Here is a 25,738-nt window from a genome sequence, read left to right on the forward strand (position 1 = left end):
CCATAACTCCACTAAGCCCATTGGTTCAAAGTTAGACTTCCCTGGTATCATAACTTTGGTCAGTTGTCAGCTCCTGTCTGGGGGTGAGAGGATGTTCAGGATGTTCAGCCACATCTCTCCAGAAGTAGTGTAACACACTTGTTCAGTTGAAGGGAGGGGAGCACAGCTGGTTTGGCATGGTTTTCACAACAATGCCACTTCCCTTTCTTTGAGGCCATCTGGGATAGACCAGCCTAGCACTAGAGCGCTCTCTCTCTCTCTCTCTCTCTCTCTCTCTCTCTCTCTCTCTCTCTCTCTGTTTGTCTGGGACTATGAGTCATGGGAATTAAGTTCAACTTTTCATGACTCTGCTGGAGCTCAGAGCCCTTGAGCACAGGGGTGGTGGGTAGTGAAAGCCTGGGCTGAGCCTGCCCTGTTTCTCACCTCCTACCAATGGGTACTGTGCATCTCAGTCCCCATGGGCATCCTTGCCTCTGACCATAAGGAGGTGGCTCAAGGTCAGCCTCAGGCTGGATGGAGTGCCAGGCTCACACCAGGTTTTGAGAGCTATTATTCCTTTTGCTGGGCACCCATGGGTTCCCAGGGCACCCAGTCGGGTCTGTATAGCTGAGTGTAGCCCCATATAGCTGAGTGTACCCCCACCACAGAACAGTCCCAGCTGCTGTGTATGTAAGCAGAGAGGGCCCTGTGTACCCGGCTGTGTGGCTGGACCGAGGGAAAGGGTCAGAACTGGTCCTCAGATCAGGGCTGGGAAAGTAGGTTCTTACTGAAGGCTGTTCGCCCTGACTCTCCCGTGATGGTTCCCATCCTTCCCCTCTCATTCAGCTTCTCTCTCTCCGACCCTGTTCCTCCACCTGCCATTTTCCTCTTTCAAATCAACTGGCTGCCACCTCACTCCATGCATCTCTTCCTCAGAAAGGCCCACCCTGAGGACACCAGCTAAAGACCAAGCGGCACCCTGCCTCCCTATCTATCTTTCCTCACTGGACCTATTGCTATACAACACCATAGACGCCCATTCATTTCCCACCTGTCCTGCTGCACTTCCAGCTCCACAAGGACCTGGACTGTGACTGCTTAATCCTAGGCTTTCAGGCGTGCATAGCAGGCACACACTGAATGCACTAACTGGACACACAAAGGTAAACCCAGGTAGCAATCCAGGCCACACAAATCCTCAGTGACAAGCATGTGCACAAACACACATCCAGCGACATGCCTGCACATGCACTGGCTAGTGGAGGCATGCCTGTTCACAAGTCTCCCTGGCTCGCCCCTGCTCCCCATGACCCAGTGGGAGTATTGTCACCCATGGCCCTCCATCCAGGCAGCTGGCCTCCACTCAGCCTCCCTGGTGCTAACTCGGCCTGACACTCTAGCTGCACACGGAGGCCTCCTGTGGAAACTGTGGCAAGCCCGCCACCATGGTGGTGACTGCTAATTGGCTCTGTGTTGGGCCCTGGGTCACAGCTCGGTCAGCCATGGCTGATACTTTCTTCCCACTTGTCTCAGGAAAGGCACTGCTGTCCCTTCTGCTTAAGCTCCAGCCAGCCATTGAACCGCACATGGCTGGCCACGTGGGACAGACCAGGCAATCCTGCTCCTTTGGTGAGAGCCCCTCTCCTCCCCATGCACACACACACCAGTGCTGCTGCAACACACTCCATCTTGAAAGGCAGAAGACAAAACTCAGCCAACATACTGGCTCTGGCTGGTCACTGCCTCAGGGTATGAAATTACCTTAGGAACGGCCCAAGCTCAGGCACCTGCGCCCAAACTGACCCAGGACCCGAGAAGCCACCATTAGAAGAGTGTTTTTCATGAGTTCTGCCTTCCTTTCAGTGTTTCTCTAAAGAGTACATTCCTGCCCAGGGAGAGGCAAGAAATAGTAGAGGTCTGGACTATCAGAAAAGGAAACCCAAGTTCATCCCTGCTTAGATTCAGTGGCCAAGTCTCAAGATGATGTCGCGATGTCTGATGGCCACTGTGTCCAGGGACCATGAGTGGACTGACTTCAGATCAGAAAGGGTTGTGTCCCATCCCTTCCCGACTCTCCTGGAAAGGGAAGTGGCTTTTTGTCAGCCAGCGGCACGCTCCTCGGTTGGTGCTAACTAAACTTTCCTTCCAGAGTGGTTTTCAGGTGCACATTGCCTGAGCCACAGGAGATATCAAGGCCTGGAGGTACGGTAGGGATCTCCCCACTCCCACTTTCCAAACCTCTTGGTCCCAGTGTGTACCCTTGCAGTCTTTTCCAGAGCCTGATCATTTTTTTTTCCTTCTATACAGTTTTGGTGGCTTTTTTTTTTAAATGTAGTCCTGGCTGGCCTGGAACTCACAGAGATTTGCATGAGTCTGCTGTTGGGGACTGTGGACCCCCAGACCCTGAATTTTCTGTAAACAACTTGTTATGTTTGCAGTTGCTCTGAGCACTAGACCCTCAGGAGTTCCTGATGGCAGGGGAGTGGTTTCTGGTGAGTTTGACTGGGGAATGGCTATCAGTTAAGGATCCCTATATAAGCTGCCCTGGAACATAATAAAGGGCGCATTCTTGGGGAATTCAAAGATGACCATGTCTCTGTTTGTGTGTGTGTCAATCTCCAGGCCCTTGCCTGCTAACCTCCCGTGGTACACTACAGGCACAGTACCATAGTACACGTAGTACAGGTGCTATAGGACCATAGTACACATAGTACAGGCGCTATAGGACCATAGTACACGTAGTAGCACAGATGCTACAGTCTGCCTCTTTAGGGATGGGATTAAAGGCATGTGCCACCATGCCTGGTTTCTTTCCAGCTTTTTGAAACCAGGTCTCACTATCTAGCCCAGGTTAGCCTCAAACTCTCCATATTTCTCCTTCAGTCCCTGGAATGCTGGGATAACAGACATATACAACCATGGCCACCAGAGTTCAAACCTTTTAAGGGTCGGAATCTAGAGACAGCCTCAAATCCTGCCTCCTCTGTGTCTTCTGTGTTCTCCTTGCCTGTCCTGCAGCCCTCGCTGTCCCTACCACTTCTGTTCTTCGGAGCCTAGAGTCAGAGCAGACGTGGACTGCAGTATGCCTAACCTGCCCTCCTTTCCCTGGTGCCCTGACTAGGAATACGGTGAATGGGTCTGAAGAACAAACACACACACACAAGCAACAACCAAAAAACCTGCACTGGGTCAACAACCCCAGGGTCATTGCTTTATATTTTCTGGGAAAGTACACAAGAGGTAATCTAACATTTGGGGTGTAGCTGCATTGGTAGGGTGCTTGCCTTGAATGCATAAATCTCTGGGTTCCTAGCACCACCTGAATGAGGTATAGTGGCCGACCTTTCCTAATCCCAGCACTTGGGGAGACAGGAGGATCAGGAGTGAAAAGGTCGTCCTCAGCTACACAGCCAGTGGGAGGCCAGTGTGGGATAGATGAGGCCCTGTCTGAGAAATAAAATAAAAGAGTAGCAGGTAACACTTCTGACCCTGGGTCTGGAGAGCTGAAAGCCACTGTGAGGGCCAGAACAGGCAGTGGCTGGCCAAAGTCTTGCCTAAACACAGCGGTTCTCAGCCCGTGGGTCGCAACCCTTTGTGGGGACCAAATGACCCTTTCACGGTAGTCACCTAAGATCATCAGAAAATATAGATATTTACATTATGATTCATAATGTTAGCATACAGTTATGAAGTAGCAACGAAAATAATTTTGTGGTTGGAAGTCCCACAACATGAGGAACTGTGTTAAAGGGTCGTGGCATTAGGAAGGTGGAGAAGCACTGCCTACACAGAATCTAGTGGAAGTAGAAGGGTGCTCTCCCCATGGCTCCTGTGCAGGCCACTTCTGTCCATTTCCTTCAGGTCTTGGGTCTCCAGCAACAATTATCTGCTTGTCCAGAATTATCTGCTTGTGCCAGGCACCCTGGCAGCTGTTGGTTCAGTCAAACCAAATAGAAAGAACCAAATGAGAAGGTCCTGACCTGGGGCCTCAGTAGGAGGTATCTGGGTATTTGAAAAGTTCACTGCTTTTGTGTCTTTTTCATAACAGTGATGCTTATCTAAGTGTCCCCCTGCTCCAAGTTCCTCCCTCCCATTTGTCCTACTCTGTGACACCTGCCAGACTTCTCTAGAGTAGAGTTGGGAGCACTTACTGGACACCTCCATAGTGAGATCCTAACGAGACCTCCTGGGCCCCATGTCCAGCTCTACCTTCACCTCCCCCCATGTCTTTCATTGGTCTGTGCTGGAAGCCATCTTTGCCACGGATCTTGCTTGCTCCCCATTTTAACATTTACCGTAACTCCTTGTCATGGCAGTATCTTACAGTCTCTTTGTGTCGTGGCAGTATCTTACAGTCTCTTGATGTCGTGGCAGTATTTTACGGTCTCTTTGTGTCATGGCAGTATCTTACAGTCTCTTGCTGTCATGGCAGTATCTTACTGTCTCTTTGTGTCATGGCAGTATCTTACAGTCTCTTGCTGTCATGGCAGTATCTTACGGTCTCTTGGTGTCATGGCAGTATCTTACAGTCTCTTGGTGTCGTGGCAGTATCTTACAGTCTCTTGCTGTCGTGGCAGTATCTTACAGTCTCTTGGCACTTTCTGAGCTATTGCAGCATCCAGTGCTGAGGTCAACATGGGAAGCAGTCCTGCCTAACGACAGACGTGGCAGTGTCCCATGTGCTAGATCAATGTAATCCTCTAGGGAAGAACCTTGGACCAGGAGTCAACTGCTCCCTCCTGGTGAGTGAATTCAGCATGCAAGAGATTTTCCATTGTGTCTCTCCCTACTGCCGCCATGCTGCTTCTTCTACAGGGAAGGCCTCCCTAGGGTCACAGGGACAGAGGCGAGAAGACAACACTGTAGCTTGCGGATGCTTTCCAGAACATTAGCAATCTTGTGAGCATCACGGGAATAGCTATTGGGATGTTGCAAGCTGAGGGTAGAGGGCATCAGACCTTTACAAAGCCACTTAAAAGCAAATGAACACCGTGGACTGCAACATCTTTATTGCCTCAGCCTTGCAACCGTTCACATCTTATAACAGGTGCCTGTAATTTGTGTGAGCTGAGGCTAATTGCTTTGATTCCACAACCTCAATTTCCCCCCTTGTAATACGTGATTAAAATTGATTAGAATGTCGTGTGATTTCTCATAGTTTTTTTTTTTTTTTTTTTGGCATGATAAACAAAGGTACACACAAAGTCTTAAAGAACTGTGAACATAGGCTAGGGATGTAGCTTAGCAGCACAGCTGTTGCCTAGCATAGGTAAAACTCTAGGTTCAAACCCCAGTACCACCAACAAAAACAAAGCAAAACTATAAAAAGTATGTGCAATGGACAGCGTTCTTATCAAACTTTTATTCAGTGTACTGTTTTAAGTTAATATGGCTAGTCCATGTTTCATAAAATTAGGTAACTCAGTGACCTTGAAATAACCCAGTCAGGATGGACAGAAGACAAGACCCCGAGCAGCTATTGGAACATAATGTAAATCACGAACATTAGCTACGTGTGTTGTAGCGCCCACCTGTACTACGTGGCAGTACGGCACTACTCCTGTATTATAGTACCTGCACTACAGGACCATTCGTGAGCCTTGCGCAAGGGGCTGGAGATTGAAACACACAAAGACACTCAGAGACAGCACAGACAGAGACACACACCTCTAGTCACTAGAAAAGAAGCCCTTTAACAAATAATACCACAGAGGCTTATATACCCAACATAGCCAGGTGGGCCAACAGGTGAAAACCTCATCTCCTGATCCTCAATCAAGGACAAGGCAACACGTGCTCAGGAAACATAGCTGAACACAGCTTTCAGTAGCTCAAATCAGAAGGCCAAGTAAAGGTCACTAGCAGGGGAGAGCAGCTGTGTAACATGAGGGCTGGCTTGTTGGGGTATCTGTCCCACCCAGTACCCCACAGTCGGCAAGCCCCAAAGTAAATCACACACAGGACTCCATAAGATTATAAACTGATTGGCCCATTAGCTCAGTCTTCTTATTAATAAATTCTTACATCTTCCGGTAACCCATAATTCTTGTCTGTGTTAGCCATGTGGCTCAGTACCTTTTCCAGCTGTCAGCTCACATGTTGCTTCTTCGGTGATCTGGACAGGAGTGGTGGAGGGAGCTTCCTGCTTCCCAGAATTCTCCTGTTCTCATTGCATCACCTCTACTTCCTGTCTGGTTTTCCCGCCTATACTTCCTGCCTGGCCAACTAACATTTATTTAAAACATGATTGACAGATTACAGACAATTCTCCCGCACCACAGCTGGAGGCCAGGACTCCAAACGGTTCCAACATCTCCCCCCTAAATTTTTTATAAGACAGAAGACCCTTCTGTCTTAGGTCATCTCAGAAGAGTAAACCCTTACCCGTCTTTGGGAGGCCCCTTCCCTGTCTTAGGTGGGCCCCCTTCTGTAGAAGTTGCCCATCTATGGAGGAGTCTTCATTGTTGGTGCAGTATTTGCAACCAAACCTGGGGAACATCCAAGTTATTGTCCAACAGGCTCAGAAGGACTTGCTAATTGACCATATGCTGCATTCTCATGGATTGTCTGATCTTACACACAATTCAGAGACAAATGCCCATGGCAACAGGCCTTAAGATTGCCAGAAAGAGGGTCCCCAATCACTGCTGAACCCAGCCTCCCAGTTGGGCTATGGTATTCCACCAACCCTTTGTCTAAAACAGGGGACACACAGGTAGCGACAATCTGGTGTTGTAACATTCTAAGGGCTATTCAAGTAACCACTGATCTGTTTTACCACATAAGAGGCATTAGCAATATTAACATGTGTCACACAAATGGAATGATAAAAGTGTAAACAAGATATTTGTTGTACAAGCCATAAGAAGTCACCTGCTTCTACAATAGGGCAGTTTTTTGATTTAAATTCAAAAGTCCAAATTTAATGTGGATACTCAGGGCATTCTGAGTCTGGAGAGCAGCACTGACTTGTCTTGCCAGTTTAGCCATGGTGTCCGACACCAACGATGTTTGTGCCGTTGCCAGTCCTGCGACCATGGCAGCAGGCACCACAATGACAGCAACCACTGCAGCTGTCGCTCCAAACTCTCGTTTCTCTCAAAGCAGGGTCATCTCAGTCTGCTTGGCCTTTTTGGTAATTGGAAGTGGTATGATGGCTGGTACCCGAACCAACAAGGCAGCACTGGAATGCTCATCCCAGCAGTCTCTCAGGCCACAGTTTCTGAAAGAACAACCAGGAATATCTTTTCCCTCAAAGGTGCTATTCCATACTACAAAAAGAAAAGAAAAAGAAAGAAAGAACTAAAACATAAACATGGGATTTAATAGTGCCTGGGCCTGCAGAGAAACATTTCAAAAAATGATGGAGGAGGGTTATCTGTCTATTGTGTTATTTTCATTGGTCAATAAAGAGACTGCCTTGGCCCCTTGATAGGACAGAAAATTAGGTAGGCGGAGTAAACAGAACAGAATGCTGGGAAGAGGGCTACGAGGCAGACGCCATGGAGCCAGCCACCAGGTCAAACATGCTGAATCTTTCCCGGTAAGCCACCACCTCATGGTGCTACACAGATTATTAGAAATGGGTTAATCAAGATGTGAGAGTTAGCCAGTAACTGACTCTCTACAGATAATGGGCCAGGCAGTGTTTAAATGAATACAATTTGTGTGTTGTTATTTCCGGGGCTAAGCTAGCCGTGCAGGAGCCGGGTGAGGTGAAAAGCAGGCCTGCCCACAGCCACTCACTACAAAAAAAATGTGGGGACTACACTCGTTTGTGTAGGATTCCTTAAAGTAATATTCATAGTCCAAAGATGTAACAAAGCATAAAATGTTCACAAGGGAAAATGTTTGATTAATAGAAGCCTGCTTTATTGCCATATTGCTTAAAGCAGTTCCAATAGTATAGTTTGTGGAATAAGAAGATGGATATAAGGGGCTGGCTCGACTCACTGGCATCAATACAGGGGGATTTCTTACCAGGCTTCACACAGTGCTTTCCACTTAATTGGGACTCACCAGGAGGCTCATCAAGAGAATGACACATCATTCTCAGGCTCATCACAGGATCCTTTCCCATCATTCTCCACAGCTTGAACATATTGCTCTAGTACCCAAATGGGCTTGTCTGTTCCTGGAGGAAAAACACAAACAGCTCCTCTCACCCTAGGCAACGGGGGCGTGGGCTCCTTCCACTGTCCTGTAATAAGGTCTTTCCATTGTACCCATCCCAAGGACTGAGAACTTTTATTCCTGATGGAGGAGGGTCATCTGTCTATGTGTTACTTTCATTGGTTAATAAAGAAACTGCCTTGGCTTTTGATAGGACAGCAGCTTAGATAGGCGGAGTAGACAGAACAGGATGCTGGCAGAAAGAAGTCAATAAGGCAGACGCCATGGCTCTCCTCTCTGAGATGGATGTGGGTTAGAATCTTCCCTGTAAGCCACGACCTCGTGGCAAGATACAGATTATTAGAAACGGGTTGAATCAATATGAGAGAGTTAGCCAATAAGATGCTACAGATAATGGGCCAGATAGTATTTAAATGAATACAGTTTCTGTGTAATTATTTCGGGGGTAAGCTAGCTGGGATCCAGACAGGAACACAGCCCATCACTCCTTCTACATATTCCAATGTCTTTCCATGGCTGAGTGGCCCTCACATTCCACAGTTAAAAAAATTTAGAATAAATAAAATAGAAGCCAATTATGTATTGGGAGAGAGCATATATTCCCCCCATTTATTTTTGTGAAATACTGTTTTATAACCATATGCATTCTTTCTACTATAGCTTGTCCAGTGGGGTTATATGGAATACCTGTAATATGTTTAATATCATTATTTACACAAAAGGTTTGAAAATTTCCACTAGTATATGCAGGACCATTATCTGTTTTAATAACATTAGGTAAGCCCATATAAGCAAAAGCCAGCAGGCAATGAGCTATCATATTCTTCATTTTCTCTCCACTATGCAGCAAAGCAAAAACTACCTCAGAGCAAGTATTTACCAAAACATGCATGTATTTCAGCTTTCCAGCTGAGGATAGGTGGGTAATATCCATCTGCCAAATGTCATTCAGTTTAAGTCCACGAGGATTAACTCCTGCAATGTGTATTATGAAAAGGGTACAAGCAGAACATTGGGTGGTAATTTGTAAGGCAGTGGCTTTAGAGCAACCAGTATGGTGCTGCAAAGAATGAGCATTTAAGTGATTTTTTTATGAAGTTTAGAAGCCTTTTCTTTGGGACTGGCAAATAATATTCGGGTATATGCATCTGCGAGCTGATTACCCTTAGCCAGGGGTCCAGGTAATTGAGTATGACCTCTAATATGACTCACAAAAAACATTTGTAAAAATGCTAGAATACAGGCTGTTATTTAGCTGCTTGAGCAGTGACATTGTCAACAGGTGTTTGGGATACCAGACCTTGAGAAACTACCACAGCATTTCCTCTTGGGGAACCATCTGTAAAAACTGTTGAGCTCCCACCAGGGGCCTAGGTTTTACTATCTGTGGAAAAGTAACAGGGTGATTTTTAAAGAAACTTAACAATGAATGTTGGGGATAATGGCTATCAACCATTGCATCAGTTGATAATAAATATAGAGTCCAATCATCATTATATTGCTATAAATGTAACAATTGATCTTTATCATAGGGAAGTACAATTTTGTCTGGAAATTTGCCAAAGATTTATATACTCATCTTTCTAGCTGTCCAAAGCAACTGCAGAACTAAATCATAATATGGCATAACATGAGAAGGAGCTCTTACATATTAAATCAACCCATTTCTATTATTTTAATTTTACCATGAGGCTCATGGCCTACTGGCAAGGTTCAAGTTCGCATCTTGTGTCTTTCTCCTCTGGCGGCTCCATGGCTTCTTCTGACTCAGCCTTCTTTCTCCCAGCACTCAGTTTAGTCCCCGCCCCCTTGCCTAGCTCTACTCTACATATCTCTTTCTCTGTTAAGCTTTACTCTGTTAAGCCATTGGCAGAATGCAGCTTCTTTCTTCATTAACCAATAAAAGCAACACAGAGACAGAAGAATTTCTCACATCATTACATCTTAAATTAACCCCTAATTCTTGTCTGTGTTAGCCACATGACTTGGTACCTTTTTATCAGTAAGGCATTCTCATCTTGCTTCCTCTGTATTCAGTTGACAACTGCAGACTGAGCCTTTCCTCTTCCCAGAATTTCCATATTCTGGTTGCCCTGCCTATACTTCCTGCCTGGCTACTGGCCAATCAGTGTTGTAATAAACCAATACAAGTGACAAATCTTTATAGGTTACAAGGCTATTGGCCCACAATAATAATTGTCAAGTTTTGGGAAGAGCTAGCTGTATCATTTGTTGCCCAGTCTCTGTGTAATAGAAAGTGCAAGACTTAACTCAAATCCTGGCTAGAGTAGTCGGTAAGGCTGGACCATCTCAGCTCGCCACCTTGAAATTGTCCTGAGCAGTTTGTAGTCCAAAGTCAACTTTGGGTGATGTTTGTCAGCTTAGTGACATTACCACAATCCAGGTAGAATCATTGCAGTGGGGTCCCACCCTCCTTTCGGAGACTTCAAAGGTCACTGTTAGGAATGGTCATGGTTCACTGCAGAAAAAAAAACATTTAAATTTTACATGCAGAAGATCTTGACAAGATTAAAGGGCTTTAATTTGTTATTTGTACTTAGCTCCTAGTTACCTGATAAAGACTCAAACCTGAAATCATGTACAGGAAGCTAGATAAAGCCTTTTTCTAGAATTAGTTATTACTCTATATGACCATTAGAATCATGACAAAAATTTAATATATATTATATAATCTTTTAAATTTTGAGATAACATTTATACCTTAAGAAAAGTTTTAAAGAGTCAAAATAAAACCAAAGAATTATTAGATTAGTGGCAATAGAATAGTGTCTTAATTTTGGTTTTTCTTCTGTTCTATATCAGGTGGCTCTTCTGACATGAGACAGAGATTTTGGATTTTCCTTTAACAAGCATGCTTGGTTTTAGACAACGAGATAACCATGTTCCAACTCCAAAGCCAGCTTTAATTTGTAATTGAACTGAGACCACAAAAAGACCATTTATATTATGTGTCTGTAGAAAACAGATGTCTCATTTTTCTAGTGATCTTCAGATTTCTTATCAGAATGCTTTCATTCTCCTTGAAAGACAAAAGGAAAACCCTGTCCCAACCCTAACTTTGGGGAGTTTCCCTTTTGGTAAATTATATCTGATCAAATGAAAAGCATTTGCTTATTTAGATTGAATGGTCACACTGTTTGCTAAACTATTTCTTCTTTTAATCAAGAGGTCCCTCTTGTTAAAATCTAATCTTTATCAATTTTGATGGTATCCATAGCTTTTCTTCCCCTGTAGAAACAAAAACAAAACCTATTTCCCAATGTAACACAAGTATTGGTTTCCATTCTGAGGTCAATACATCTTTATAGTATACAGGCTGATTTAACTCAGCAGTTTTTTCTATTATCCAGTGTCCCTCCACAGCTATTGTTCCTTTCTCATTAGCATTTAGAAAATTTAAAGTTAGTAAAGCGTCATACAATCTATCTCTGAGGGTCTCTGTTACCCCTTTCTGTTTAATAAGCATATTTTTAAAGTACGATTATATCTTTATATAACTGTTTATTCTGTAGGTTTGTGTGGTTTACCTGTAATATGCTTTATTTTCTAATATGTAAAAAACTGTTTCATTTTCTCTTGTTCATCTGCACTTATTAGTCCAATGTCAGTCTTTGCCATACTTTCTGCATACTCCAGGAAGCAGGGACTGTTGGTGGAGACCGCTTAGTCATTCCTAGACACCCAGACAAGAAACAAACACTCAGAAACTATATTAATTAAATCACTGCTTGGCCAATCACTTAAGTATATTGCTAGCTAGCTCTTATATCTTAAATTAACCCATTTCTAGTAATCCGTGTATTTCCACATGGCTGTGGCTTACTGGGCAAAGTTCTAGCATCTATCTCCTCCGGCAGCTACATCGCATCTCACTGACTCTACTTACTTTCTCCCAGCATTCAGTTTAGTTTTCCCACCTAGTTCTATTCTGCCCTATCACAGGTCAAAGTGGCTTCTTTATTCATTAACTAATAAAAACAACACATATGCAGAAGGACTTCCCACATCAAGGGACCTTCTTTTTCAATTATCTATAGTAAAAAAAAAAAAAAAGCATTGTTTCTAGGAATGCCTTGCCTACTATTCCTATTGAGATGACCTTGCTTGCCATAGTCATCTGACAGTTTGTCTTCTCTTAAAAACTTTAGAGATTACTTCTCTTATTAAAGTTGGATCACAAGTATGAAATTCAATATTATCTGTGTTTCTAATCCATTCATCCATTGCTGCTGATCTTGCTTTAGAGGTCCAATCACCTTTTTGCATTCAGAATTACCATTTTTAAAAGTCAAAGAATCGATTAATATTTGTCTGACTTCTGGATCTAATGCTATTCTATTTATAGCTGGGGTAAATTTTTGCAAGAATAATCAGTGATGGTTTCTTTTGGACTTTACATAATTTTAGTATATGATTCAGAACTCTTTTTCTGGCTCTTTAACCTTGTCCCAAGCATTTAAGGTAGCTAACTGACATAGCACCAAGGTGTGGTCATCAAATTCAAATTGACTTTACAATCCAGCATACTGGTCTTCACCTAGCAATTAATCTTAAGGAATATTAATACCTCTAGCCTTATTTTGTTCTTTTATAGCTTTAGATTATTGTAAGTGAGGACCAGCTTCCAATGTTACTGATGTCAAATCTTTCCAGTCTTGAGGAGCAATTCTGTTCTGAGTTGCTAATTTGTTTTATACCCATTTCACTAAGGGTGAATGCATACCATATGAAACGTCTTCCTTAAATCTCAAATTTAATATTTATATACAATTACATTTTACTTCTCCACAAGATTGGTTTTCTAACAACCTTGGGCTGCCCCTCTCAGATTTTATAATGGTGAAGTTAGCTCTCCTTTAAATTCCTTTATCTTTGTCTGAATACTTCTATTATTTGTTTTAATAAGTTTTTCTAAGGTTCATAACTTATCAGTCAAAATTGCATTATTTTCTTCAGTAACTTTTTCTAATGCCTGTATCTTGGCACTAATGTCAATCAAGTTTTTTTAGGGATAAAACAAGAATTACCAAACTGATAATGATTATAATTAACTTTATGTGAATCCCAGCTAAGTTAATTATTCCCTCATTTAATTGTTCCACTTTTAAGCTATCAATTGTGAAATCATAGAGAGATCTAACTCCTGCCACCATAATAGTGTTTCCCATTTTTAACATGAGAAAAAAAATTTCTCTCTCTCTCTCTCTCTCTCTCTCTCTCTCTCTCTCTCTCTCTCTCTCTCTCTCTCTTTAGAAGAATAACCTATTTCCCCCTTTTAAGAATTACAAGTTGTCTCCCCAAATCTGCTGCTGGTGGTGAAGTGTAAGGCTGGCTGTTACTATGTAGCATGTCTGGGTGGAGAACACAGACAGGGCACAGCCTGGCTGAAGACAGCTGCCACTGACCATTTGCTGGCAGCCTGAGGAGGGGGTCCAGAAAGAGCCCACAACCCACGAGACAACCATCTCAAAGACGCAGGGGAATGCGGGAAAGCAGCATGGAAGTGGAAGCACAGAATGGCCCAAAGGCCGAGCTCACTGTTGGCGTGGGGCTAACTCCAGCAGTATTTGGAGCCCAGGCATCTGTGGAGTTTGGGGCTTGTAGAGATTGCTGTAGAGACGTTGCAACAGAAAAATCCCAGACTCTCTCAGAAGGCTTGGGGAAGAAAATGAAAAGCCAGTTGGATGTGCGTGTCGCTCCTGTGTGGGGTGGGCAGCTGCAAAGCCATGGGCAAGCGGCTAGCTTGTGAATTCGTGCCCCAAAGCTTGGATGTCAGATGAAGCGTTTATCTAACTAATGTTTAACAATAAAAAAATCAGGAGTCAGCCAGGCAGTGGTGGCACACGCCTCTAATCCCAGCACTTGGGAGGCAGAGGCAAGTGGATTTCTGTGTCTATGAGTTCAAGGCCAGCCTGGTCTAGTTCCATGACAGCTAGGACTGTTATACAGAGAAACAGTGTCTCAACAAACCAAAAACCCAAGAATAAATAAATAAATAAATCTGGATTCAAATACTGGAGTAAAAACGAAAATATCAGAGAAGCAGGAAGCAGCAACCAGTCCTACCCCTACTGTTCCTCTATCCAAAAAGGCCAAGATTCTCTCTCAGTCCCACCTTACTATTTCCTGTCTCCTCTCCGTCTACAGTCCTCCAAACCTCTATGGTTAATTTTACTCAAATAGTGGCTGGCTTTGCCCTCTGACTCCGAGCTAGCTTTATTTGTCAGAAACAATCAAAATATGACACAACAGGGAGGAGCTTGGTCCTGCCTCAGCTTGCTGTGCCAGGCTTTGTTCAAACTCACAGAAGCCCTGCTCTTTTAGAATGGAGATGGAGGAGAGGTGGAAGGGGGGTAAGTGGATAAGGTGGTGAGGAGGGAGGAAAAACTGTGGTCAGTATGTAAAATAAGTGAAAAGTTATTTAAATAAAGTGAAATTGAAAACGAGCAAAAACCCAAACAATAATACAAAAGCACACTTGAGAGTTGTCAGAATAGGTCCCAACATTTATTACACTAGTACAAAAACGGAAATTTTCCTTAAAAGTCCACCTACTTCACATTTCTGCAAAGACTCTGTTCAGTTTGAATCCAAATCAACTAGCTGTGATTCTAAAATTGTCGTTGGATGAAATATTTTCCAGTTTTGATGTTCTGTGAATGGAATGTCTCAAGTGGGCATTAAGATTTTCCCTCTAGTTTTTCTATCAGGTAGTAATATTGTTTTTATTCTTGAGTTATTTGGTGCTTTACTGACTCAAATAGGTAAGAAGTAAAGTACAGAGTCCACTTATTAATCTTAAAAAGCATGCCTATTATGCCCAGATCTGTGAAGTCCCTGAAAAACCACAAGGGGACTGAGTCAGGTATGTAAAAGCAAAGAGTCTTTATTATATACAAGTTTGCACTCGGTCCCTCCATGTGTCCAACGTATTGGAATAAACAGAGAGCCCAGAGCTCAATTAGAGTTGAGTTTTTTTTTTATAGTAGTAAAGGTGGGGGTGAAGGATTTCTAAGGTTCAGGAGCCCTGATTGGCTGAAATTTGTCTAGGGTTTTTTCTGGTGAATGTATTCGGGCAGTTGATCCTATCTACAACAGTATGAACATGAGGTATTTCCTTTGGGTGGTCTGTTCCTGGGTGGTGCCTGGGTAATCTCAGTTTCTGGTTCTTTCTGCAACCAGGTATTACCTTAGGGTAAACTACTGAGACTCACGTCTTCATTAAGCTCCTCAGGCTAGGCCCAACCCTGGCAGGTGACAACGGTTGGAAGAACTTCCTTTGGGTGGTCTGTTTCTCGTGGCTGGTTCCTACAATACCTACACCAACAATTTACATTTCAGCATTTGGGAGGTGGAGAGCAAGAGCAGCAGATGTTTAAAGTCACCTCAGCCAGAGTTTGAGGTTTGTGCCCACCCATTTTCCCAACTATTAACTTCAAAACACAACCAGAGCCAATTAACTGTCAGGGGGTTGTGCCCAGATTGTGACCCCCAGGGAGACCACCAAAAACCAGAGAGACCCTACTGCAATTAGCAAGGTTTTATTGCCAGCAATACGATCCAACACCCCGTTGCAGCGAGGTAGAGAGGAGTTAAAAGGTTCCTTAGCGGGTTTTATTTTTATAATTTTAAAGGTGAAATTATAAGCAAGCCTTTCAGAGCTGCTTTGGCATGGGTGCAAGGTCTTTTGCTCTTTCCCATCCTACTATGTCAGCTTGTTCTTTGTTTTCAGAGCAAGGTTACTCCGCTGTCTTTAGCACCAGGGAGCTGAGTGTCCTTGTGCTTTGGAATTTCCCCGGTGGGGGGAGCGGTGGGGAGGGGGAAGGAAAGCACTATCTTTCTGGGAACGTGAAGCTAATCTGTGTTTCTCATTTTAAAACATTCTGCTAGGAAATTCTCGTCCCTTTGAGAATAAGGGTTGAGGGTCTCACAAGGGAAAGTGGATCCTAGTTAATTTTGTTTTCCCCTCACGGGAGGCAGGCACGGAGGGAGGCAGGCTAGCCCTAAGCCTGTCTCAAAGAAATGTTAAGGATAGCAGGCAGCCCTCCTGGCTATCGACGCTGCTCCTAGCAGGCCTAGAGCCACCTGGAGGAGCCTGAGGTAGCACACAGGAGCCACTCTTCTGTCAGACCTGATGGCATCTTTCTCCTTCCCTTCCATTGCACATTTTAGAATAGGGGAGCAAGTGGTGGCCAGAAGGTGACATAAGGTCTATGAATGCCAGCTTTTAGCAGGCCTGAGCCAGCATTGTGTTCCAAGGCTGCGTTTGAGCAGCGGGGACTAAACCTCGGCTCCCGGCCTGGCCCTCAAGCATTTCCGCCAGACTCTGAGAAGGGCTCGGCATGCGTCTGCGCGTGCGCGCCCCATAATTAACTGCGCGGTTGTGAGTTGATTCCAGCCTTCCTTCGCACACTTTCCCACGTTCCTCGGTTGCGGCTCTCCGAGTGGAAGCACTGGGCAGGAAAAGACTGGGCTGAAAAGAACCGGAGATAAGAGACGGGAGGGGCCCAGCCACGGCGAGAGGGGCTGCACCGTCCGCACCCGCGCATGCGCGCCGTGGTCACATGACGGGGTGGGGGGCGGCTTTTCGGCGGTAGGAGAGAATCCACCGACTGAGAGCGGGGTTGCAACAGAGAGATCTGTGGTATCAGCGCTAGCATGGCCGCGCTCTATGGCGGCGTGGAAGGGTGAGCGCTGGACGGGCCGAGGCCGTCTGTCAGGGAGCGGGTCAGGGGGCGGCGGCCTGCTCCACGTCCGGTGCCTTTGTTTTCCCCTGCGCGACCACGCCCCTCCCGGCTGCCACCTTCGCGCCGTCTCAGGGCTCTCATCTAAACCTGGGAGACTTGTGCAGAGCTGGGGTCAGGTGGGAAGTTGTCGGTCGCGGGTGGACGTGGGGAAGAGGCGGAAGCCCGGACTGAAATTTATACCCAAGGGAACTCGGGAGTTGAGCAGCTGCCACCAGAACACTGTCTTGTCCTAGTGACCGGGACCCTCCACTGCTCTCAGCCCCAAAGACCCTTGGTTACCTTATTCTCCTGTTCAGAAGCTGGTCTGTTGGACTTTGGGAAGTAGCTCTGCCGGGCATGGCTTGGGTGAGAAGTGTGCCCGCTTTGGGCCTCAGTTGCCACATGTGTAAAGCAAAGACATGGGTGAGCAAGATGGTGGTTTGTCCCCTGCGCGTGACAAGCATTTTGTGGATCTGGGTGTGTCAAACCAGGACGTGCCAGGAGGAGGGTCTGGTGTCCTAGCAGCTCACTGCTGACTTACCCTGAAGTCTCTCTCTGTGAATTACTAAGGTAGATATCCTCTGGCATTTTTTTTTGTGATACATTAAAAACAAACAAGGAAAAACCCTCAGCACATTGTAGGAGTTTGCATATAGTCATCTGGAAGATAGAGCTTAATTTTCCCTAATTTGTCAAGGGGTGATTTTGGATTCTTAGTCTGCTGTCTTGTGCATTAATATCCCTTCAGAACTTGATGTCCTGTTTAGTTGAATCATCGAGTCTTGACTGTCTTTCTATTAGAAGTGTTGATCAGTAGGACATCGCCCTTCCGAATGTCACTCTTCCTCTATACCACTTACCCCAAGAATTTAACTCCAAGGGTTTAGTTGCTGAAATCTGTATGAATTTCTCCCTGCCTGGTGACCGTTTCTTCTAAGTGTCTTGAAGACCCTGGTGGCAGGAGATGGGTTTCAAAAGTGGCCGTGGTGAGAGGAGCAGAGGCCTGCTTTTCTCCTCTGATGCATTTACCATATGTTGCCTTGGCCAGGCTCTGGGCTGGTTAGGAAGATAGGGAATCACTCTGGAGCTTCACCTAGTGGTGCTCACTATGAGAGGCAGACGTGAAACAACTTAATACACTCTTAATTCAGAGCAGTCCTTGCTAGCTAGGCCTTATCAGTGTGTCTTGGAGAAGCCCACATTGGACAAGTTGTAAGGTCAGAGTGATGAGTAAGTGGGATCTTGCAGGGGAAGTAAGACCTGCCAGAGAAACGTGAGAAGGGCCACATTTCCCTTTCCAGCGTGCAGTAGACACTGAACAAGTAAGTTTGGGGATAGAGGTTGGGTTTGCTGAGGATGTCTCTACTCTAGACTCTAATAAGGGGCTACTGTGCAAGCTTGACTCTCCCTGTCTGCAGTTTTAGCAGGACTGAGTCCCCCCTCTTGTGTTTTATAGGGGAGGCACACGGTCCAAAGTCCTTTTACTTTCTGAGAATGGGCAGATCCTGTCAGAAGCAGATGGACTGAGCACAAACCACTGGGTAAAACGCCGTCTTGAGGGGACCAGAGGGCTTGGCTCTTATTTAATGTGCTGTAACTCCTGTTGAGGTGGTGGCTGGGCCTCATAGCAGCTGGTAGGGGCAGTACAGGTCCTGCAAGCCTTTTTAACTCCTCCTTCCCTGTTGGGGCCAGCTGATTGGCACAGACAAGTGTGTGGAGAGGATCAACGAGATGGTGAACTTGGCCAAACAGAAGGCTGGAGTGGATCCTCTGGTACCCCTTCGAAGCCTGGTGAGTTGGCTGGAGCAGGGGCTATTAGCAGTGCTGACGCATGTGGCCAGTGGGATTACACAGCCTGATGAGAGGGATAGGTCTCCAGGGCCAGGGCCCTCAATCCTGCCTGTTCTTGTGGCTTCAGTGATCATCTGTAAGCTGAGAATGCTTTTTTAAGAGCATGGGGCTCCAGATAGCCATTGGTACCTTGATTTGAATCTCAGCTCTGCCACTCAGTATAGTGTCCCTTAAGTCAGTTACTTTCTCTCAGCCTCGTTTCATCATTTTGCAAATACATTTACTAGGCCTTTTTGGGAAAGTGAGATAGTGTGATTTATTCCAAAATGGTCAGCTCCCTGTAGTCTAGAGGGCTCTTTAAATGTTAGCTCTTCTTCCTCCCAGGTTGCTGTGACTCTGGCTACTTCCCAGATATGCAAGGGAGATGTGCAGGCACAGCCAGACCCCATGTATGTCAAGCCAAGCTGCTTTCTCCATATCCCCTTACCTTGCTCCTTTGCCTGTGTCTTCCTTTCCTCCTCCCTTTCCTAGGCCAGGCTGTTCCTGCAGGCATGGCCTTCTAAAGGCTTGCTGTGGGTGGAGGGGCTAGATTGGATGAGCAGGGTATGGCTAGCTGGGTGTCAGAAGGAGAGGGGTTAAGAAAAGATCTGCTCAGCGTGTTCCTCTCTCTTGTGGCCTAGGGCCTGTCCCTGAGTGGTGGGGAGCAGGAGGATGCAGTGAGGCTCCTGATAGAGGAGTTGAGGGACCGGTTTCCCTACCTGAGTGAAAGTTACGTAATCACCACTGACGCAGCGGGTTCCATCGCCACAGCTACACGGGATGGTGAGAATGCTAGGGAGATGTGGGGGCTGAGAATGAGCTTTCTTATAGGGGAAGCCCTTTACTTTTAACTGGCAAAACTTCTCTTACAGATATCTGCAAGACAGCCTCTGTTACTGTCTCCCTACTCTCCTTTCCTGGGCATATTATACCCTTGCTAGACCAGGAACTGGGGACAGAGGAGGAAGGAGGGCAGGTTAAGTGTCTGGGTGGGAAGTGGAATCTCTGGGTGGGGTGGTGGGGCAGGAGCTGGTGGTACTGAGGAAAAAGTGTGGGATTCTGGGTATGGTAGTGTGCTGATATATAACTGAGTCTCACAAGGCATGTCAGTGACCACGCTTTACACCAGCTCTCAGGAGACAGAGGCAGGCAGATCACTGCAAGTTCAAGGCCAGCCTGTTCAACATAAAAAAAATCCTAGATCAGCCAGGGCCACCTTTGAGACCATATCAAAAATGAAACAGGCCTAGGCTCTGATTTGATAGCTCTCCCATCTTTGAGAAGTTGTAGAAGGGTTTCACTTTTGTAGAAGTGGGAGTGGTTGCCTGTATGATTTAGGGTGATGATCGTCACTGTAAGAACAGGTCTGCTGTAGTCTCTGGCGTTAGGTACTCAAGGTCTGCTGTAGTCTCTGGCGTTAGGTACTCAATAAAGCCAAGATATTTGAAGTCTGGCTGGCAGGGAGCCATATTTCCTTGAAGCGATGTAGACTTGTATTCTTCCTCCATCCCCTGGACAGGAAGCAAGTGGACTGCTTGCTCTGGGAGGTTGGGTGGTGATCCTTCACTGTAGGGTTTGTTTCTGTCCTATCTTTTGCAGTGGGAAGCTGCTGCTCTGTGCGGGCCCTTGGCCACACTGAGCACCCATGCCTTCTCCCCAGGTGGAATCGTGCTCATCGCGGGAACAGGCTCCAACTGTAGGCTTATCAATCCCGATGGCTCTGAGAGTGGCTGCGGTGGCTGGGGTCATATGATGGGAGACGAGGGCTCAGGTGAGCACACATAGGGCCTAGACATACCCCTTCCTATGACTCCTCTCCCTATTCCTGCCCTCTTGGTCTCCAAACCTAAACAGGTATCCCTAAATAGCTCCTAAACCTGTTTCTGAGTACAGGGTAGTGTTGAGAAAATTCCAGAATTACCATCTTTCTCCTTAGTAGTCTCTCATACCCAAGGTTCAGTTTATGGCATGGTGGTGCAGCCTACTTCTGTTGACTTTTGGAGACTAAGGGAAAGATTCAAACTGAACATAGCTGTCCAGAGACTCTCTGTCAGTGCGAAAGGGATCTGGATAGGACATACTTCCCATTGGCACTACTTTTGGGGCAGAGTGTATATATTTCTTGGGCGGCTTTTGGGTCCAGCTGGTGCTGTGACTGCAGCTGTGTGCGACAGCTTACCACTGTTGTCTTTGAATGGGTGCCAGTGTGAGAAGTGTACCTACTCAGTCTTTCCACCAGCTTTCCCTGGCCTGGGTCTGTCAGGTAGTTTGATTAAGTCTCCCTCCCTACTGGGAACCACTGACTGATCACTGACTTCTAGATGGTCTTGGGCTTGAGAGTCCTTCTTGGTGAGGAGATGGCCAGTGACCGGCTTCTGTCTTCTTTGCCCTCTGCTCCCGGCAGCCTACTGGATTGCACACCAAGCTGTGAAAATCGTGTTTGACTCCATTGACAACCTGGAGGCAGCTCCTCATGATATTGGCTATGTCAAGCAGGCCATGTTCAAGTATTTCCAGGTATTGCCTACCCCACACTCATGTGCACCTAGTGTAGGACACTGGGGAACCCACGGGAGAAGCTGCAGAAGGACATGGGGTTTCCAGGTGGACCAGGACAGCAAGGTGGGAAAGTGGTGGATAAGGACAGGATTCAGAGTAGTGTGACATGTGTTCAGACCAGTGTAGCTGCAGTTCCTTGCAAACAGAGACTGCACTTTTGTTTCCCGGCTGCTCAGACCCGAATAATCTCACAGAAACTATATTAACTATAACACTGTTTGGCCAATGGCTTAGGCATATTACTATCTAGCTCTTACATCTTAAATTAACCAATTTCTATTAATCTATATATCACCATAAGGCTGTGGCTTACCGGTCATGTTCTGGCATCTTTCTTCTGCGACTACATTGATGTCTCCTTGACTCTGCCTACTCTGTTCAGATTTTCCACCTGACTTTACTAAGCCATTGGCCAAAATAGCTTTAGTTATCAACCAATAAAAGCAACACATATACAGGACATCCCACATCACTTCCTCTTAGGAATTTTAGCATTTTTGCAAACATTTAAGCAAAGCCAAATGAGACAAGTGTATAAAACACTTAGTAATGTTTCTGTGGATGCTCATTTACCCCACTCCCACTGGAGAATCTCTGCATACTTGGGGACTCAAAAGAGTGACCTGTTAGGTTGTTGGTAGTGGAAGACAGTTTGGGCAATGAATTCCTTGATTGCAGTACTTCTCAGAATCTTTGGTCTGCTACTATATGTAGGACTGCTCTTTAACTAAAACAGTCTTTTCAAGAGTTTTTCAGTGAATTTGATCTTGAGAAAAACAAAATTATTCAAATGATAAATCTCAAATTCCTCTAATTTTTAAAGCTTAAAAAAAAGTTCCCAAATATTTTGGTCATTCCAATAGAGACATTGGGAAGGCCACTCTGGGTGACAGACTAGGGGTTTTGCGTCTTATGATTGTGTCTCCTCTTGTATTCCTCAGGTACCAGATCGGCTAGGAATCCTCACCCATTTGTATAGGGATTTTGATAAATCCAGGTTTGCTGGGTTTTGCCAGAAAATTGCAGAAGGTACTGCAAGTTCCAGCTTGTTTGTAGCTTGGTTATCCAAAAGCATGTCTAATGGTGGGTCATGCATGGTTAAGGCTGGTCTATGTGCTGGTGGCTGTCTCAACAAGTAACTTGGAGTCTGTAGTTCAACTTGGTGTGGTGAATATGGTGAAGGTGGGACCAGACAGCACTGGATTGCCTGTGTTTCTCTCCCTGCTGGCCATGTGACTGGTGCAATCTGAAGACCTTGGTTTGAGAACTTGCAGTAGTGTCTGTTGGCAGGGATTGGAAAGTTCAGGCAGCTTTTGTTGGCTTTGGGAGGACTCTGCATGTCACACATTACCTTTTTCATTATGAGGTCTGCTTCTCTAAGGTGCTTCCTTAGTCCCAGGATACCCTACTTGTGTTTATCTCAGGACTAAGGCTCAAAACATCAGCCAGGATGGGGCTAACCATCAGCACACTGCTGAAAGTGCTAGTTACCAACAGATAGGGTCCCTTGTCCACAGGGCTTATAGACTCACAGGAACAGACACAGTAATGTAGTTTAATAGTTCATTGGAGTCTAGTCCTTCTGCACTGGTGGGGTGGAGGAGGCTCTTTTCAAAGCTTAGTAAGCTACTTCCAGTAGGGCATTGGGAGGTATCTGGAATGATGGGAAGAAGCTTGCTTTACCAATGTAGGCATCCATCCTAACATTGTCTTGGCCTGAGCTTGCTGCCTTACCTAAAGGAGTGGATAGAGTAGAGTAGGCTGCTTCCTGTATCGTACAGCCTCTTTCTCCCTGCCTCAGGTGCACAGCAGGGGGATCCCCTTTCCCGGTACATCTTCAGGAAGGCTGGGGAGATGCTGGGCAGACACATCGTGGCAGTTTTGCCAGAGATTGACCCGGTGAGTTGAGGCAAGACACAAAGGTGGGTGGCAGCTAGACAGAGTCTGCCCCTTGGCCTGGGGGTGGTAAGACTGCTCCATCAAACTCTTTTTCTTTTTTAACTCAACTTTGTCAAGTTTATTTCATATGTAATATTTCTTGTGAATTATAAGTTTGCAATAAATAGCTAATTTTTTCTTAAGAAATATGCAATTGTTTTTTAGAGCACATAGACAAATTAGCTAACATTATTTTAATGCTTACATTCCATATACAATTCAAAGACAGCATCAACTCATTTGAGTGGAATCATAATTATCCATGCTTCATTTTATATTCCTGAATAGTAATCTGTTACATAATACTTAGCAACAAATTAATTTTATTTAATTTTTCCTCAAACGAATACTTATTTTAATATATTTTATTATACATAATATAATTAAAATATTAATTAATCACTTTGAGATAAAGTACTTTGAAAAAGCATTCCATTTAAATTTTTTTCCAATTACAATAGCTTTTATATATGCCAATAAGAAACATACCTAGAAAGAAACAAAGAAACCAACCTGTCACAATAGCCTTTTTTTTTTTACAATCCATCTTTACATGGTTTATTTTTCTTTACTCCTTTTAATCTATAATTTTCTGTACTCTCTTTTTTTTGTTTTGTTTTCATCAAACTCTTTTTGCTTTGATGCCTCTGAATATGTAGACTGGCTTCATGTGGTGCTGTCCTCTATTTGACCATTCCTCTTCTCTGTCTCACTTTCATGACTTCTGTTTCCCTCCCCCGTCCCCCTTTTTTGCTTGAGTCCACGTTCAGTTTCCCTACCAGAGGGAGAGTGTCTTGGACAGAAGCTGGTCTGAGGAAATATCCCTGAGGCCTGGGCAAGGTTTAAGGTTAGGGTCTGCCTGCAATGTTCCATTTTCTGCCTTCTCAGGTCTTGTTCCAAGGGGAGCTTGGCCTCCCCATTGTGTGTGTGGGCTCAGTGTGGAAGAGCTGGGAGCTGCTGAAGGAAGGTGAGTCTGGGTGGGCAGGTGTGGATGAAGACAAAGGGTACAGCTAGAAAGGAGGGTGAAGTTGGGCCCTTTATTCTCATCTAGCCCCCGTGACTTCCTCCTGGGGTGTGTGCTTGCTAAACCTGTTCTCTACTGTATAGCTCAAGCTCTTGAGGTGGCAAAAAGGTTTTATTCCCAATGATATATTTAATCACTTTTAAAGATTTACTTTTATGTTTTGTGGGTATTTTTGCTAGTATGTATGCCTGTGCACCATGGGTGTGAAGTGCCCAAGGAGGGTAGAAGAACTGGAGTTACAGGTATTGTGAGCCACCATGTGGGTGCTAGGTCCTCTGAAAAGCAGCAAATACCCTTAACCACTGAGCCATCTCTCCATCCCCTTAGGGCTTAGACCAGTGTATGATAACATGTAGTAGTACCCTTAGTTACCATTCTGGCCACAAGGACTTTAGCATGGCAGCCTCAGTTCAGCCAGTTTCAGGGTTTCATCAGATTCTGAAACAGCTCAAGGATCCCTACTAGATTCTGGCACCAAGAAGTTGTGAATATTGGTGCATACTCTGTAGTTGAGGAGTATGGGTTCCTTGGGCTGCTAGTTCCAGGACCCATAGTATCATGGTGCCTCTGTGCTGGATGCTTGGAATGTGATCTCTAGCATCTCCACTGAAGATCCAGCTTTTGATCTCTTCTGTGTTTTCTTCCAGGCTTTCTCCTGGCACTGACCCAGGGCCGAGAGCTGCAGGCTCAGAACTCCTTCTCCAGCTTCACCCTGATGAAGCTACGATACTCTTCTGCACTGGGGGGTGCCAGCCTGGGAGCCAGGCACATTGGATACCACCTTCCCATGGACTACAGTATCAATGCCTTTGCCTTCTATTCCCATACCTTCTAGGGGCTGTACCCCCTCCCCCATCCAGCGGACACTGAATGTTAGAAGGGAGATATTTTCTTTGTTAAAAACACATGGAAGCAAATAAATGCACTTTACCCCCTCCCCAGTAGAATGCCCTGTATCAGGTTCAGCACATTGCTGTATGTACTCAGCACTTCCAGCAGATTCGGGTACTTGCTGTGGTTTTCATGCACCCACCAGGCTTTTAAGCATATAATGGCCCTGCACCTCCCATTTCCACACCACATGCTTTTGACTGCCAGGAGCTGGGATCCAAGTTTCCTCTGGGCGGAATTACAATGCCTTATGATGGAACTAAACTGTATCCATGCCCATTTCCTGGGGAATGACCCAAGATCTATCACACCCCTCTTCCAAGGTTCTCAGGATTTAGAGGAACAGTACAATTCTAGTCTCAATTTTTATTTAACCTTGGATTTGGTAGCTGTAGGCACACAGGGCATTTTATTGTTTTTTAGTCTGAATAAATCCCTATAGGCTCCTATAGACCAAGAAGATACTGCTTAACTCAGTGGCCTGCCTGGTCCTCACTGCTGCTCACCTGGCTATGGTTACAGTGGGGCACTTCTCTCTCAGACATTTATAGGTAGGCTGCTGTTGCCAGCCCTGTGAGGAAGGTCTTTCTCCTGAAGCTAATTCCAGGAAAATACTCTTGCTCAGAGACACTGTCAT

At 45.4% G+C, this 25,738-nt stretch overlaps 1 protein-coding gene and 1 long non-coding RNA gene across 7 annotated transcripts; one reads left to right on the plus strand and one right to left on the minus strand.

Moving 5' to 3' along the window:
* Positions 1-5,322: 5,322 nt before the first annotated feature.
* Positions 5,323-17,298, minus strand: LOC125388542 (uncharacterized). Of its 2 annotated transcripts, XR_015002212.2 has the most exons (5): positions 17,160-17,293; positions 11,661-11,806; positions 10,384-10,591; positions 7,999-8,113; positions 5,323-7,201 (listed from the first exon to the last, which is right to left on the minus strand). It is a non-coding gene; the product is annotated as an uncharacterized LOC125388542 (long non-coding RNA). The 2 variants fall into 2 exon arrangements; XR_015002213.2 differs by lacking the exon at positions 11,661-11,806 and having other exon boundaries at positions 17,160-17,298.
* On the plus strand, positions 16,668-25,147 carry Nagk (N-acetylglucosamine kinase). 5 transcript variants are annotated; one of them, XM_048416661.3, is made up of 10 exons: positions 16,668-16,820; positions 18,316-18,400; positions 18,552-18,650; positions 19,331-19,472; positions 20,350-20,460; positions 21,094-21,206; positions 22,190-22,277; positions 23,050-23,147; positions 24,075-24,153; positions 24,858-25,147. In XM_048416661.3, exons 1-10 carry the CDS (start codon positions 16,792-16,794, stop codon positions 25,043-25,045), a joined length of 1,032 nt encoding a protein of 343 aa, XP_048272618.3. In that variant the 5' UTR covers positions 16,668-16,791; the 3' UTR covers positions 25,046-25,147. The 5 variants fall into 5 exon arrangements, with proteins under 5 accessions (XP_048272618.3, XP_048272619.1, XP_087763190.1 ...); XM_087907064.1 differs by lacking the exon at positions 16,668-16,820 and adding an exon at positions 17,290-17,429; XM_048416663.3 differs by lacking the exon at positions 16,668-16,820 and adding an exon at positions 17,532-18,181.
* The last annotated feature ends 591 nt before the right edge of the window (positions 25,148-25,738 follow it).

The sequence above is a fragment of the Myodes glareolus genome, chromosome 6, assembly GCF_982192425.1.
Source record: "Myodes glareolus chromosome 6, mMyoGla1.1, whole genome shotgun sequence".
Taxonomy (NCBI): Eukaryota; Metazoa; Chordata; class Mammalia; order Rodentia; family Cricetidae; genus Myodes; species Myodes glareolus.

What these genes read in the sequence shown, in the direction of transcription:
- Nagk (XM_048416661.3), top strand. Translation starts at nt 16,792, where the DNA reads ATGGCCGCGCTCTATGGCGGCGTGGAAGG. An exon ending in CGCCACAGCTACACGGGATG is followed by an intron (nt 19,473 to 20,349) that starts GTGAGAATGCTA and finishes CCTTCTCCCCAG; the next exon opens with GTGGAATCGTGCTCATCGCG. An exon ending in TTTTGCCAGAGATTGACCCG is followed by an intron (nt 23,148 to 24,074) that starts GTGAGTTGAGGC and finishes CTGCCTTCTCAG; the next exon opens with GTCTTGTTCCAAGGGGAGCT.